Source organism: Lagopus leucura, unplaced genomic scaffold (genome assembly GCF_019238085.1).
Source record: "Lagopus leucura isolate 7727_CA_CO unplaced genomic scaffold, USGS_WTPT01 Super-Scaffold_100012, whole genome shotgun sequence".
In the NCBI taxonomy this organism is placed as follows: domain Eukaryota; kingdom Metazoa; phylum Chordata; class Aves; order Galliformes; family Phasianidae; genus Lagopus; species Lagopus leucura.
Window position 1 is genome coordinate 12,203,481 of NW_024962267.1, and position 16,521 is coordinate 12,220,001.

Here is a 16,521-nt window from a genome sequence, read left to right on the forward strand (position 1 = left end):
GAACTAAAACCCTTGCCTTTAAAAAGACAAAAAAATAAAATTCTATCTATTCATGAGAGAAATGTTACCTGATATATGTCTTAGTAAGAGATAAGCCTTTTTTCTTTCACAGGTGGTTGATGCAAGGCTTGTGTCTGTATTTGATGCAAGAGAACTGGAACTGGTTATAGCTGGAACAGCAGAAATTGACTTGAGTGACTGGAGAAATAATACAGAATACAGAGGAGGTAACATCAGTTTTTATTTGTTCATTGACTACTGGAGGTCTTGGAATTATCCAGCTTCTAAGATGCTAACGTATTATCCTGTGAGATATACCTTCAGTATCAACATCTTCTGTATTTCTCTGGCTCTGTTTGCATTAGAAGAAGCTATTTTGTCCATTTTAGTTTGCTTCATTGCTTCCCCTTGCAGCTCTCCCCTTACCCTTTTTGTTAGACAGCATCAAAGAGCACAATTATCCAAAGACAATACTGTACTCAGAAGCAGGCTACCAAAGCAGCACCCAGACATTGGATACCAATGGAAATGGCATCTATTTTTAGTAGGGTCACCTTTTCTCAAGTCTTTCTTCTTTCAAGAAGATGAGAAATAATCCCAGGGACTGCGGTGTAGTTGTTAAGAACTGTAAAAAGCATGGATGGGGAGATTTGAGAACTTCAAAAGAAATGTTGCAATTTAAAATACATAAATAGCCAAGTGCTGGAACATTTCAAGAATTCTCTTTCCTGTTGAAGATGGATTAATGAAAGGCATGCGTGCAAAAGGAATTTAATTTCTTTTTGTCATTGTAAATTGATTCTCTGAGATTTGTAAATATTTCAGGAGGTGCTTTCTATCATCTGCCTTTTGCTGCAGGTGGTTAAGAAATGCAGCATTACAGTGATGAGGGCTAAATTAGGAAAGACTTATTCACTGTTCTCTCAAATATTTTTGTAGCATTAAAGCTGTGAGCATCTTCTTGTTTTAACAGGTTATCATGACAATCACATCGTAATTCGGTGGTTCTGGGCTGCTGTGGAAAGATTCAACAATGAACAACGACTAAGACTTCTGCAGGTAAGAAATCAACTGTTCTGAATAGAAATTGTGTCTCTAAAATTAGTTGCTAAACTTGCTTTACCTAAGTTTTTGATATCCAAAACTAATGATGATGCTAATAATCTGAACAGCATCAGATAGTAACTTGTAATAATTTTAAGTGACTGAAACTCACATCTGTTTTCTTATTTAAATTTACATCTGATCATTGAGTTACCCATATGAGTAGAAAGAAGGAGTGTTTAGCTATTTAAGCACTTCACTTCAGAATGCATTCCTTTTCTTATAGTATCTTTTGCTGTTTATAATGGTATTGAAATGCACAGGGCCAAAAAGGCCTTACACAAAGCCTGTGTGATTATTTTTTCTTAGTTCCTCTTTATAAAGAATAAAAACAGCAGGGAAAAAAAAAAAAAAGAGACTTATGCCTAAGCTAAAATAACTTCATATTAATAGTGTTTTCTCCTATAGTACTTGTATAGGATAATTACCTTTATCCTGGCTTTCAGAGAGAACCCTTTGAAGGAAATTAATCTGGGAAGTTGTCTCTTCTGAAGCCCTATCAGGAAACGACCTGTTTTCCTTTATCCTGCATTTAAAATAGCATTTATTACTTGTGTCTCACAAATTTCCTTATTTTGCAAGTGCTTTTACATAAGCACTTGGACTTCAGTGAGTATGCTGACATAAATAAATTCCTAACCTGCACCATCTGTGTATCCAATATTGTTGATCCTTTCTTTGTGCTGGCAGTTTGTTACAGGCACATCCAGCATACCTTATGAAGGCTTTGCCTCTCTGAGGGGGAGCAATGGGCCAAGAAGGTTCTGCGTAGAGAAGTGGGGGAAGATCACGGCCCTTCCAAGGTACAACCGTGTGTAAAACTTGCATTAGTGATGTTAATACTAGAGTTACTTGGGAACAGGAGTTACTGGACTGACAGATAAACAAGCTTTAAGTGAATAAGCAAGCATGCTTTGCTTTACATGAGAACTTACATCCTCATTATTCCACTGTCACAAATTCTTCTTTTAAATCTTTTTTTTTTTTCTTAATAGAATGGACAAGGCAACATAACAGTAGCTGATGTCTATATTTGAATGCATTTTTGGGTGGGAAATTATATTAGAATGATAATCAGTTGTATTTTTAATTTTGTTATATTTTGTTTGATTAAATGTGTTTTATTTACTTACTGAATGTTGCAAGGTGGCTGTCCAACACAAGAAGGGTTTGTTAAACAACCCTTAGATGTTTCCTCCAGCTGAATGTCAGAGGCAGGGACATCTCTAGGGTTGGCTTCTGCCTGCAGAACCATTGAACCACACTTTTAAAGTCAAAGAAACAGAGATGTCACTGTGAGATCCACAGACACAGCAGGAGGCCTTTAAACAAACCCATCTTACCACCTTAACTTACAAGCAGATTCTGGAAATGGTCCAACAAATACTCGATGTCTTTTGAGGGCTCACTAATAGCTGGTAGTCAGATAAGCCTACTTTATTATGACCTATGAACTAGTTGTAATTATATTTAAAAAGAAAAAGCTTTCATTTGTGACTTCAAAATCAAATTACTTTTCTTGTAGGTTTAAGTAAGAAAATGAGCCTATCTTTTTTAGGCCTATCTCTATATTCTCTAGTACTGAAATTCCTGGTGTTAACAAACACAGACTGCAGTGTGGAAAGGGTCAGGACATGCCCGAACAGGATGATCAGAATTTGCTCTGAAAAGGTTATTCAGAGTCCTAATTGTAATGAACAGAAGAATTAAACTATTTCCTGTAGAGCAGCATGGAGCAATCTGTTAAGAATATAAACTGCTACATTCAGTTCAGGTAATAAGTGGGAAATGCCAGCTACTCGAATTTAGGAGAATCGTGACCTTGGAAGTTTAACTTATGATAGTGTTGTTTAGGGAAAATTTTACTTCTGTCTCTGTGAATAGCTTTTAACACACTTATGCAAATGTGAGTGTTAAAATAACCCAATGCTACAAGTTGTTTGTTAACCTGTGGATGACAAACATCTCACAGTTGTTGTGAGCTGGCAATTCCTGACATTCATGTGTAGAACTTTGGTCTCATAAAAAAATAAATGGTCTTCCACACTTATGCTTAAGTGGACTAAGCCCTCAGCAGAAAGCTGTACTTACATTTTAAAATATCTAGTTCCTTGTACAGTTTTAGCTTCAGCCTGAGTCTCATTAGTATCAGCCTGAGTCTTGCCAACTTGAGGGACTTAGTGTGCAAACACCAAGTAGTACTGGCTGGAAGGTAAGACATTGTTAAGAGTGACCCTGAATAGCAAACTTGGAAGAGGTTTCCAAACAAGCCCTGTAAACTCAGGTAATGCTTGCCATGAGGGTGGCAAAAGCTAGGGTTCAACAGGTTAGTGGATTTTTTTCCTTCTATATCTAAAAGGAGTACAACACAGCTAAAAGCACACAAAAATAGCCGTCCCTATCTCTTCCCTATTTTAAGACAGAGAAGGCAACTGATACAGTTACGTATGTGATTGTAGTCTAAGAGGCTGTGAATACAAACACAAAAGTATTCATGTGATGTTTATATAATTTACACTTTTCTGATTGCTATGTAATCAGTTCTTCTGGATCAAAATAGTGAGATTTCTTTGAGGCATATCAAGTTCACAGAATCTCAGGGTTTGGAAGGGATGTCAAGAGATCATTGAGTCCAACCCCCTGCTGAAGCAGGTACCCTGCAGTAAGTTGCATATGTAGGGATCCCACTGGATCTTGAGTAGCTCCATAGAGGGAGGCTCAACAACATCTCTTGGCAGCCTATTCCAGTGCTCCATCACCCTTACTGTAAAGTTCTTCCACATGTTAGTATGGAACTTCCTGTGTTCAAGTTGTAGGCCATTATTCCTTGTCCTATCACTACACACCACAAGAAGAGCCTGGCCTCGTTTGTTTGCCTCTCACCTCCCTTTAGATATTTATAAACATTTACCAGATCCTCTCTCAGTCTTCCCCAGGCTGAACAGACCAAGGTCACTCAGCCTTTCCTCACAGGGCAGGTGCTCCAGGCCCTTTATCATCTTCAGCCCTAAGTTGTACACAGATACAGGCTGGGCTGAGAATGGCTTGAGAGCAGCCATGAGGAGAAAGATTTGGGACTGTCGGTTGCTGAAAGATTCAACGTGAGCTGGCAAAGTGCACCTGCAGCCCAGAAGGCCAGCTGTATGCTGTGTTGCATCAAGAGAAGTGTGACCAGCAGGTTGAGGAAGGTGATTCTGCCTCTTTACTTTGCTCTCTTGAAACTCAACCTGGAGTACTGTGTCCAGTCCTGACACAAGGAGGACATGGAGCTGCTGAAGCTGGTCCAGAGGAGGGCCACAAAGGTGATCAGAGGGCTGGAGCACCTCCCCTATGAGGACAGGCTGAGAGTGCTGGGCTCTTTAGCCTGGAGAAGAGAAGGCTCCAAGGACATGAAGGGGCCTGCAGGGAAGCTGGGGAGGGACGATGGTGGGTCGCAACTGCATGAGGGGAAATGGCTTGAAACTGGAAGAGGGTAGATTTAGATTAGGAGGAAATTCTTTACTGTGAGGGTAGTGACGCACTGAAACAGGTTGCCCAGTGAGGTTGTGAGTGCCCCCACCCTGGAAACACTCAAGGGCTGGATGGGGCTGTGAGCAACCTCGTCTAGAAGGAGGTATCCCTGCCTATAGCAGGAGGGTTGGATCCAGATGATTTTAAAGGTCCCTTCCAACCCAAACTATTCTCTGATTCTATGATTTTGCTGCTGTAATACTGTTCAAATTACAATGAAGTGAAGCTTAACTGGAAATCTGTACTTCAGGAACCAAGATATTTTTCATGTTTCTGGACTCAAATGTGAGTCCGGGAACACAGACATCTAGTGTTTCCACACGGTTTGAGATGCTAGAGGGAAAATGCTGTCCAGGGGAACAGAAAAAAAAAACAGCACACAAATAACCTTCCTTCCTGAAGCTTTAATAAGATTCTCGTGAGGATGAGAAACACATACATTCCTCCAGTAGACCAAGATCTTACGTTTTTGTCTTTTTTAATGACTTGGTTTTCCAAAGTAGGTGATGATGTTCTGAAAATTGCCTTCAAAATTAAGATAGAACTCAATTCTCTTAATAAATGTAAACAATATGCCAAATTGCTATTAAACCTTTGCTAATTATATGCCATGTCTTTCGTAACTTGTGGTTTTACAGCCCACACAGCATGATCCATACTTCTAATGAGTGGTTTCCAGCCCAGTGCAGCAGAAGCATGTGGTTAAGCTGCAAATTGCATGAGACTCTTCCACAGTTTACTGTGATTGCCTACCCCTTACAGACACCTTGCTCCAATTGTCCGATTGCTGCCAGGTCTAAATCAGCCTCTTTCTTCTAAGTGGAAGCTTTTATAGAAAAAGCAAAATACAATGTTAGTTGTTTTTTGGAAAGGCAAAACAGAAATGCAAAGAAAGCTTTCTTCCAAGAGCCCCAGTGGGATGGCAGAGTGAAGAAATTTTTATTGGGCTGCTAGAGTTCATGCTGGGGAAATGTTCTCTCCACTGTGCAGCATATACTAGTGTTGTACTTTCAAGCATACCATATTTGGGGGTGCAAAATTCAAAAAACTTTTTAAAAGTGATTGCATATTTGATGTTTCAACCTGTTTGTAATGACAACATGGCCTTCTTTATTGTGTATACTTTTCCTCAACCTGATATATTTATGACACTGTAAGACTGCTGAGTTTCCCCTTCATTGAGGATTTGTAATGGTCTCATGTTTTTAACAAACTAGATTAGCCCAGTCGTGTTCTATTCCAATAGTTGGGAGCGGAGAGCCACTTAAAACAGCAATTAATAGATTTGATACCATGGGAGGCAGCACTTTCTGCCTTAAAGAAAGCTTATTACAGGTCTGTCGCAGACACAGATTTCTGGAAGTGGTTGGGTTAATTGAGGAGTTGCATTCTCTGTGAGGAAGGATCTGGTCTGACCCATCATTCATGTTACAATTTATACTTAATATGGGCCACAAAGATTAAGGGCAGGTCACTTGCCAGATTTGTTGTATTTAAATAGCTGTGAGATGTGCTTTATCATGAAAGAATAAAATATTTCTAAACAGAGACCTGCCAAAATACAAGAAGATCTTCATCCTCAAAAATAAATCCAAAACGAGGCTTTGGTAAACAGCTTCCAAGTGGAAAAAATACCTCCTCCAGCTTGTCTTCCATTCATTTTTTTCTCAAGAAGCCATCAAGTTAATAGCTCTATCTATTTCACTAGAACTATTTCACTATAGTATTTTAGAAAGTATTATCCTTGGCATGCCCTGGGGTCAGGCAATGATACTGATTATTCTACTAAGAGAAGAAACATACATTACTTCCCTTTTTACTCTTTGGAAGAGGTCTCAAGATTCAGTTCAAAGATGGACTTTGGAAACAGAGAAAGAAATCAGCCACGTGTTTTCTCTTAAGAAGGCCCAATGGTGTTTTATAGCTACTTGCATAGTTCTTTGTAATTACAAACAGTAATTCTAAAGGTCATTGACTTGCTGGATCAGATACACAGATAGTGCTTGTGCTTATTTACAACATCTCCCCAGAAACACAGTCCATGCTGAGGAAATGTGCAAGGAAGAGTGTCCTATTTGTCTGTCTTTATTTACTATGGGATTGTTGCCTTGAATATCTGGCATATTGTTTAATATTTCATCAGTACGTATTCATCATCCTGCAATGGATTGCAAATACAGTATTCAACTATCATATTAAAAAAAAAAACAACTCATTTTAAGATACATTTAAAACTGAGGCTTCATGACAGACTACTTGAATTGTATCATGTTATAGCACTGTCTCATGCACATTTAGTGGGTAAAATTTATCCCATGTCTTTTGAGCTGTAAGTATGTTTCTAAGTGCCTTAATGAATGCCTCTTATTGGCTTATTATAATCAGAGTACGTTAAACCACACTACTTGTTCAGTTGGAAAGCATCATTTGAGAGAACAAAATCTTCTGAAAGAACACTGGCCATCTATACACAAGTGCATATCAGTCTGCCTAATTTCTTTTGTTTAAAATAATATACTTCTTTACCTCCTCTTTTTCCCCTCAGGGCTCACACTTGTTTCAATCGTCTGGACCTTCCCCCTTATCCATCATTTTCTATGCTGTATGAAAAACTGTTGACTGCAGTAGAAGAGACAAGTACTTTTGGACTTGAGTGATACACAAACCACAGTGCCCAGCTCTTTGAACTTTTGTGGATCTGACTTCTCAAAGAGAAAATGAACATTTGTATTGGATTTCAGATTGCCATTCCGATAATGAGGTTCCATGAAGGAGCTTATGAAGCAATTAAAAAGCATTGTAATAGTGGCAGAATTCTCTACAGTGAATCTGGAGTGTGCCCGAAGTGCAGGGAAAGCCAAGTCTTGCAACCCACGCTTTTTCAGGATAATCAAACTTCCTATGATTTGTTGTGAGCAAACAAGAAATGCGTGATCCCACGTTGTGGTCAGCCTGGCTACTGCAAAACTGACATGTACCTGAAAACTGGATTTCACCAAAGTTGATGAATAGAAAGTTCAAGTCAAAATGTGAAATCATTCAGGCCCCACCTACGCAGTAAATCAGTGAAAAAATCATACAATATAGTTTTTTGTTTTTTGGTTTTTTTTTTTAGTATATTCATGAAGGTACATTACTTAATGCCATGTGTTATAACAGCATATCCAGTACTTGATAAACCTAAGACTACGAGTGCCTGCATGAGGTGCACCACAGAGTTCAAGTTCCTGGGGCAGAAGTGAATTGGAAGCAAAGTCAGCGAAGGATGAAACAACAGTGGCTTGCATTAAGGAGGTTTGTGAAAATGTGTTTGCCAGTGGTATGTATGACAAAAGATGAGCTATTATAATGAACTGAATAACTTAATAGGACTGATTTTATGATTTATACTGCATGGAAACTATTTTAAGAAGAAACTAGCAATTTATCACAGCATATCAGGAAAAAAAATCCTAACACGGTGACTTCTGTTTATTTTTATAGGTTCATTATATTATGTTTCTTAGAGTGTAAACAGGAAACAAGCAAACTAAAATGCTCTTTCTGTTTTTGTCACGTTCCATGCTTGAACAGACATTCTGCTGGTGTTTATTCTTTAAGCACTCTCAAGGGAAAAAAATGCCTTTTATTTTTATAAGAGTAAAAAATTCCCAGAAATATTTTGCACTGAATGTACCAAAGTTGAAGGGACGTTATGATCTGACTGACAGCAAACTGCATCACTATCAAGTATCTATAAAAACACTTAGGAACCAGGCTTTCTTCACGGTGCCGTGTCTATAGATATCAGGACTGTGCACATAAGTAATAATTTTATAATACTATATGTGATATTGTAATATGCATTTATTTTAAATGCAGCTGGATCATTTTTTCATGCATTGGATTACTTAATGCAGTGGAGTTTAGTACAGACATTTCATACGGTCCCCACAACTTTTTATTTGTACAGCACCACAGAACACTAGCTTATGTGGAAATCCACGAGTAACCTACTGTAAGGTGAGCTACTGGTCATAATGCCACTGTTGCATATCAGTGAACTCCCACAAGATGTAAACTGTTCCTTAGTCTTGCATTTTCACTGATAGTTTTCTTGCATTTTCACTGATGAATAGTTTTCTTATCAAATGTTATTTGAAAGAGTTTTTATAGCCTATCAGACACTGCATGGACACCAATTTCTTTATGCTTAATTTTGCTGAAATACACAAGGCTTGCTTGCATCTATTTTTGGTACTTTCCTCCAGATGGTTTTGTGGAACACTAATGCAGCTGCGCACCCTTTCTCATGCAGCTGCTGCTACACAGTGCATCCACATTTTTTAAATTCCAGGAAGTTGCACTTGGATACTGGATGACAAGAACATGAATCTAGTTTTGCGCTAGCGCTCGTGACAGTGCCGAAGCACAGCACGCTGTTTTGTGAGAAAAGTAGCCTCTGAGGTAAACTTAACTTTCCTGCTTTGGAGACTCTCGAAAGGGCATCTCAGGGAGGTATCCTGCTTGGTCCTGGGGAAATGTTTTTCCATGGATGCAAACGTCACTAGAGGTGTTGTCAGCAAAGACTGCCGTTCCGCCCTCCAAGCTGGAAATGTGTGTGCAGCCACGCAGCAAAGACTGAGGAAACCCTTTAGGCTTCCTGAGCAAACATTACATGTGCAAAGGAAAACCCAGCTGCAAAATCAGAGTGAAAGCCTTCTTTGATTTCAGGAATAATTGAGCTTCTGCATGCCATTTGGGACTCCATTAGCCAAGTAACATAGGCTTTCTTGCACTACTTCTGGCTGGCATGAAATAGCAAAGAGAAATCCAATCACGTCTCCCTACTTTTAGACATATATTTAACAATCTTTGCTAAATTGCATGTCACAGATGCTAACGTGCATCTTTTTTCAGAGTACAGATAAGCAGTAGGCAGGTCACTCCAGCATTGCTTGTGTTTCCTGTGATCCATTCACTGAGTAGCTAAAACTCCAGAACTCAAAGCAGAACACAACTTTAGCTTGGTTGAAGGACTGAAGAATTTTGTTTTTTACAGTACTGTGTTATCTGTGGTCTAAAAAAGAGATTTCCCAGGTGGAAAGTGTATCTAGACGTTTTGAACCAGAAACTTATAATATTTGGCACAAAGTAAGTTTATACTAGTCTGCCTTTAAATTATGCTTTTGTACAAATCAAGAACAATAAATGCATCTTGTCAATTTTTATTTAAATATATTTTCTGCACACATTTGTTCGGTATTTAGACATACACAACTGAAATTAGTCACGATGATCCATTATTCTGTAAAGATGTGACAGGATCAGCATCGCAGCAGCTGTCAAAAAAGTCTGGAATCCATGTAGCATTAAGACCTGGAGAGACTGAGGAGAAGCAGCTTCTTGCTCTTTTGCTGCCAGCACTGCCTGGAGGACTCTCAAAAAATGTTATTTGAAAGTTAGCTGCCCAAGTACAGCTGCCCATGCTGCCTCGAGCACACCATGCGTGATGATATAGGCAGTGTTCCTGCTCTGAAGAGATTAGTAGGGAAGATGTATAGAAAATGAAGTCTGGGCTCTCTGAGATCCCCACGTCTCTTGGTTGCTGAGTGGAATTTCTCCCTTCAGTGTGGGAAGCCATTTCCATTGAACACATCCCATGCGGAAGCCAACTTCCATGTCCTCCAGATGGCTACAGCTGGTGACCACAGTGCTTTAGTTATGCAGTCCTGTGGTAGGCAGAAGGGTCCAGGATGGAGAAAAGTGAAAAAGCATTTCCGAAAGCCTTGCGTCTCCTCAGAGATTTTGCACGGTGCTAAGAAGCTTTCCATGTAGGGAGGAAAAAAGCTTGTCTCCAGGAAGTAGGCAAAAGATTCCCTTCAGCTACTGTGTGATGAAAACTTGCGCAGGCTTCACCTGCAGCATCTCCAATAGGCAGGAAGTCTGGCTGGAGAAGCACCCACAAAAGTTGGAGTGAGGTGCCCATGAGATGCTCTGCTTGCTGGAAAGCTGAGCCATGCACTGCTAGCCAAAAAGCACCTGGCAGGCCCTTGTCTGCTGTGTGGCACACAGCACCCCAGGGACCATGCCAGTCTTCCTCTGCAGTGTGCTCATGCCAAGTTTCAGCCCCCAGCAAGCCAAGGTATTCTCTGTGTGCCTTGTGCTACCTCTCATCAGCTTAGCCAGAACGCTCCTGAATACGCTGGGAAAGCTCATAATCATTGAACTGATGCAGCGTTGTGCCTACTGGAGCAAGCAGTACAGAGTCTGCAAGCCAGAAGTAACATCAGCTTTCAGTCACAGCAGGTAGGAGAGTGCCATCTGTTACGTAGGTAGCACCACCAGCAAGTTGCAGGTTATCTATTGAAAGTATTATTTCAGTCCAAAATAAAATCCAGTTTAACACAGTTCTGCTGATTGGAAACAAACCTTTTCTCCACCCTGCTGTCCTGCTGGTTTTTTTTTTGGTATTCATCAAATTTTTGCCCTCCACCCCTCGCCCCCCCCCCCCCTTTTTTTTTTCTATTAAAATAATTGTGCTCGTCTGTGTTGTGAGCCTATCATAAAAAGGCAGTAATGTTGTTTAGAGAGCATCTAGGGTGAAATCTATCTATTTATGCTGCGTTCCTTGTAATCTTCAGGGAAACTAAAAGTCGAGGCAGCAGTGTGCTGGCAGCACATCAGATGAAGTTTCTGGCATGAGAAACTGAGTTTCTGCCAGAGCAGCAGACTGGCATTTTGCTTAGTTTAAAATTATAGGAAAGGAAACAATTTTGAGGCTTCCTATGTATTTTTTTTTTTTTTTTTTTTTTAAGTCTCAACAACAACAAAAGCTTCCTTCAGAAGCATTAGCAGTGGTATCATCTGGTTACTGAATGCAGTCGCAGCAGGGCTCATTGCAGATGTTAACTGAGTTATTCCAGTATGAACTGCAGAGGTTTATGGAGATATCTGCAAGTACACAGTCTGTGGACTGAGGCAATCATTCATAAAGGGGAATCTGTGGTAGCTGTGTTTGAATAACCTGTGTATCTTCCTTACCTATAGCATAAAGCAAGTTAATTACTTTCAGCAATTGAAACATATTTGTATTCAATTATACTAGCAGTTACGTTTCTCTTGCCACTGATTTTTTTTGCGGGCTCAGGGGATAATTTATTCTTGTTAACACTAATGAGTATTAATAAGCATGATCTCCAGTCACAAGATTATAAACTTAACCTTAAAAGTGTTACAGTTAACCTTGAAATAATAATACTCAACCACTGCTCTCATTTTCCCCTCTCATCTCTTCCTCCTTTAGGCAAGCATGTTGAACTCCAAGTGAAATTTCAGAGTAATTGCTCAAACCTGGCTGGTTAAACTGTTTGCTTCTTGGCCTTACTGTGCAGCCAGAAAGAACTGCAGAAGTGTTAGGGGTTAACTAGCTCACCCACTGCAAGTAAAAAGCCTTTAAAATGTTATTAGCATGATCACAGTGGCTGCTATGAGACTAGTCTAGCCTTTTGCTTAAATATTTTGCAATAAAAAAGAATGTAAAGTGTTAAAGTTGAAATTCATTGCTTTCAGGAACAGTAAATATATATTAGGTAAATAGTGGTTTGGGGGGAGAACTTTCATGTAAATCCAACAAGAGTAAAAGCCTTATTATGACCCATGCTGACTAATACACAAAACTGTCAAGCTGACCATATAAACACACAGTTTTCACAGTGTGTTTTGGTTTAATTTTTGCATTTCTTTCAAATAGATCATTAGCTTCCCAGTGCTCAGTTCAGATTCATGCATACGTACTGGATTTCTAATATTTCAAATGCTCATTGCTATGAAAAGAGTTTTATTAAAACATTTCTAGTGCTTTTAAAGTAATTTTACTGTTAAAAAAAAGGTATTTTTTAGGTTAAAACTTCATTTAGGGCTCTGCTTTGCTCACAGCTGCATTATGCTATAGGAATTTTAAGGTGTTTTAAACTCACAATTAATTTGAGAGTTCTTTTTAAAAACAGTGGCATTGTAATGAGTCGTTTGGCACTACTTGGATTCCTCCTGACCACATGTGAAAGGATGACAGTCAAGGATTCCTCTGGAATGGTACAGCCCACTGCAGTATCTGTATGTATTCAAAATGCATAGCCTGAGGACTATGTGAAAGAAGTACTTCACTCATTAACTAGTCTCCTAAACTGATAATTGGAATCTTGAACTTACTTCCTTTATGTGTCAAATGCAGTCAGAGTACATTGCAAATGTAATCTGTAAGGAAAAAATTGATAGATGTATTCCTATAAATCTCTTAAAGATATGGTGAAGGTGAAAGGGAGCCAAGCTATGTTTCTTCCAGACCTTCATTTCTTAAAAAACAAACTAACAAATAATGAAAATTATGGTTTTTTCCTTAAAAAACAAAAATACAAGAAAAAAACAACTTCCAAAAATGTATCTATCAGCCCCTACTAGAAAAGCCCTGTCTTACACAGAGGGCTTTTACTAAGTGTTCAGGAGGTACATTGTTCCACTAATTTAACAGTTTTTGGCTAGTAGCTACATGATCAGTTTTTAAATGTATTGTCCTACAAAGCTCCACAGGACTCTGGTCTCCTTTATGTTAGGCTGCTTTCCAAAAGTTGGCTGCCCTCTCCCTTTTGCAGTTAATCCTACGTCACTCTGAGACAGGGCAGCTGGTCAGCATTTGACTGCAACTGTATCAGAGTTGCAGAGTGAGATTGTGGTGGTGGTTTATTTTTCCATTCAGAATTAGATCAGACTCTTTGCATGAACAGCCAGCCCCCTTCAGTCCAAACTGTTGATGGGATCATAGTTCCTCTCACATTGTGAATGACTGAAGAAAAAAGATCTCTTAATGCCATATGTAGAATCACAGAATCTCCTGTGTTGGAAAGGACCCACAAGGACCACTGGGTCCAACCCCTGGCTCCACACAGAAGTCAAACCCCATGTCTGAGCACACTGTCCAAACACATCCTGAGCTCCTGCAGCTCAGGGCTGTGCCCGCTGCCCTGGGCAGCCTGTTCCATGCCCACCACCCTCTGGGGCAGGACCTTTCCCTAATTCCTAGCTGAGCCTTGTCACTGTCATGTCACTGTCACCAGGGACAGGAGATCAGCGCTGGTCCTCCATTCCCTGTGAGGAGATGCAGCCGCCATGAGGCTCCCCTCAGCTCCTCTGCTCTGGGCTGAACTAGCCAATGGACCTCAGCTGCTCCTCACACACCTTGTCCTCAGACCCTTCCCCATCTTTGTTGCCTGTCTAATGCTGACAGTCTTATTTACTTTTAGTACTGTGGGTGCCCAAACCCGCACCCAGTGCTGGAGGTGAGGCTGCACAGCACAGAGCCCTTTCCCCTGCCCTGTGGCAGCGCTGGGCCAGGTGCCCCTTAAAAGTAGTTGGCTGTTTTGGCTCCAGGCACACTGCTGCCATCACCTGCCATCAGCCAGCACCCCCAGATTCTTTCCTGTGGAGCAGCTCTTCAGCTTTTGTCCTCCCATCTGTACGTGTATCCAGGGTTGCCCCATCCCAGCTGCAAAATCCAGGACATGACCTTGTTGAACTTCACACTTGGTAATTCCCCAGTCCTCTGATGTGTCCAAATCTCTCTGCAAACCTTCTGCCCTTGAGGGAGTCAACAGCTCCTCCCAGTTTAGCATTGTCCATATATTTACTTAGAATACCTTAAAGTATGAAAGAAAACCTTCATCCAAGTCATGCTTTTTGGAAACCAGAGAGTTGATTACATATCCAAGGGTCAAACGTCTTTTGACTTTGGGTTTATGGAGTTCATTATGAGGCAGTAGTTTTTCCTAGCAATATATTCTGTCACCAGAAATGCCCCAATCCAGTGGTCTGCTTCATGCTGTTGGGTGGAAGCATGAGCCCTCACAGGGACTCAGGTGAGTACGGATCCAGAGATCAGAGCAGCACGGATTATTTATCATAGTAAGTCTGTGCCTTCCGCAAATGAAGGCTTTGTCATACTGCCCTTCAACTGGTTTCATCCTTAAGATATTCCATGTTTCCATTGCTTGCGATATAAGCAGCTCCTCACGTAAAATAAAAGCTCTCATTTTAGATCAGGAGCATTACGATTTGATAGTTAGAAATATTCGTAATGTGTAAATGTGGTCAATAAAAGACAGCTTTGCTGATTTAATGGCCACGCTGGCTACAGTCAGAAATTGCAGCTGAGTAAATTTTGAAAAGATTACTGTATAAATAAGCAAATAAATCTCTGAAGCCTCATAATGAATGCTGGGGAAGGAAGGTAATTGTAGGTGCAGTAAGTGATAAGATACGGCAGTTCCACGCAGCAAGTACAACATGAAAAACGGAGCCATGAAGCAGTTCTTGAGTGACAACAGCTGAAAGAAGTAGGGACAGAAAAAGGCTTTGCAAAGAGGAGGTGGGACAATGAGCTGTGCTGACCATGGGACGTATAAAAGGGGATACTTTTAGCTTAAAAATTAGGCTGTGATAACGTACCCAGGAAAAATGACTGTTCATCACGAGATGGATTGTTGTTAAAACATGGAAGATGTGTTTTGGCTAACTATTTTAGGTTTTGAAAATGTAAAGCGTGCAATCAGAAGAATATTTACTGTGTTTTTCTCGGTTTGTTTATTTATTTATTTATTTATTTTGGACCCCTCTCAGAAAAATGAAGATTTTTCTAAATAAAATAAGTCCTTAATTGTTTTTACAAATAATTATTGTACTTATTACTGGCCACATTTGGCAAGAGAAATAGTATTGGTTAAGGAGTTAAATCATCACTGGCAAAGGTACCTTTCCTTTTTAAATATGATGGGTCAAACCCCCAACATTTATCTCTATGAAAATGTTAGTTGTTTTTATTTTTATTTCCCTTAATGGTTGAGCCTTGTGTTACGGTTGTTTAAGAACCATGAATTTCTACAAAGAGGGTTTTTTGTGTTTGGTTGTCATTTCAGGAACGATGTGAAGTTTCTAGTTTACTTAAGATAATAAAAGTATTCCCAATTTTCTTGTTAGCTTTGGCCAAGCTGATGCAGGTCTTCAGTTCATTCACACATTGAGTTCATTCAGTTTAGTGATATTATCAGAAAAAAAGAACAAATAAGAGGACAAGAAGAATCTCTGCGCCTGGTCCTCTACTTAAAGACTACTGGACATCCAAGTCAGATATGAAAGTCAAAGGAAGAATTCCTTACAAGTTTTCTTCTTCAGTCTTGTAACTGAGGTGACGAGTTTCTTATAAACTGTTAAGTCCTGCAGTAGAAGATATTTAGTATGTTGGACCATAGTCAGTAGTTCCATAGAGCAGGACATTTTTCTGCAATGAGTCTGCAACACTCAGGAGACTGCTGTTTATTATCAGCATTGCAGGGAGGAAGAACAATTATAATAATACTAAGTAAATATGTCGTCTTAGGAAGATGCTTTTTTTTCCCTTCGAATGACATAGCCTTGAGGGCATCCACAAATTCTGATCAGCAAGGCTGCTTTTTGTATCAGTGACTGAACATTTATACTTGTAAGGGCTGGTAAGGTATGGAAGGGGAATACTTTGTAGAAAAAGAAATTCCTGAGGGGTGTGGTGTGCAGTACTGGTAGCCCTGGGTCAGTCAGTATTTGTGCCCTTGCTAGGCTATGGTTTGGGTTATTCAGCATGTTTGAAAGCGCATATAGTTTTACAAATTTTTGTAGTGGGGATGCAGGCATCCAGAATCTAACAGGTATATAGGTGCATCTCCCTCATTTTTGATGATTACTTGATATAATTTTATACCAAGTTCTTTGTTTTTAAAGAATTTCAGGCACTGAGAATATAGAGTGCGTATTTATTTCTAAGCTTTAAGTAGAACACATGTGGTGTATTTTTTAATCTTTTCCATACGTTTCAGTTCAGTGTTCACAAGACTGTATATCAAA

The 16,521-nt window shown here is 39.7% G+C and overlaps 1 protein-coding gene across 3 annotated transcripts in view; it reads left to right on the plus strand.

Annotated features, from left to right (window-relative positions):
- Nucleotides 1–13,674, plus strand: part of HECW2 (HECT, C2 and WW domain containing E3 ubiquitin protein ligase 2) — a 108,750-nt gene extending 95,076 nt beyond the window's left edge. For 2 of the 3 annotated variants that reach the window (XM_042874518.1, XM_042874520.1), the window contains exons 25-28: nt 113–227; nt 974–1,059; nt 1,795–1,907; nt 7,160–13,674. In XM_042874518.1, the coding sequence (XP_042730452.1) occupies nt 113–227; nt 974–1,059; nt 1,795–1,907; nt 7,160–7,271 (426 nt within the window). In that variant the 3' untranslated portion in view covers nt 7,272–13,674. The remainder of the gene's footprint in view (nt 1–112; nt 228–973; nt 1,060–1,794; nt 1,908–7,159) is intronic. The other variant, XR_006179591.1, reaches the window with a different exon arrangement.
- The last annotated feature ends 2,847 nt before the right edge of the window (nt 13,675–16,521 follow it).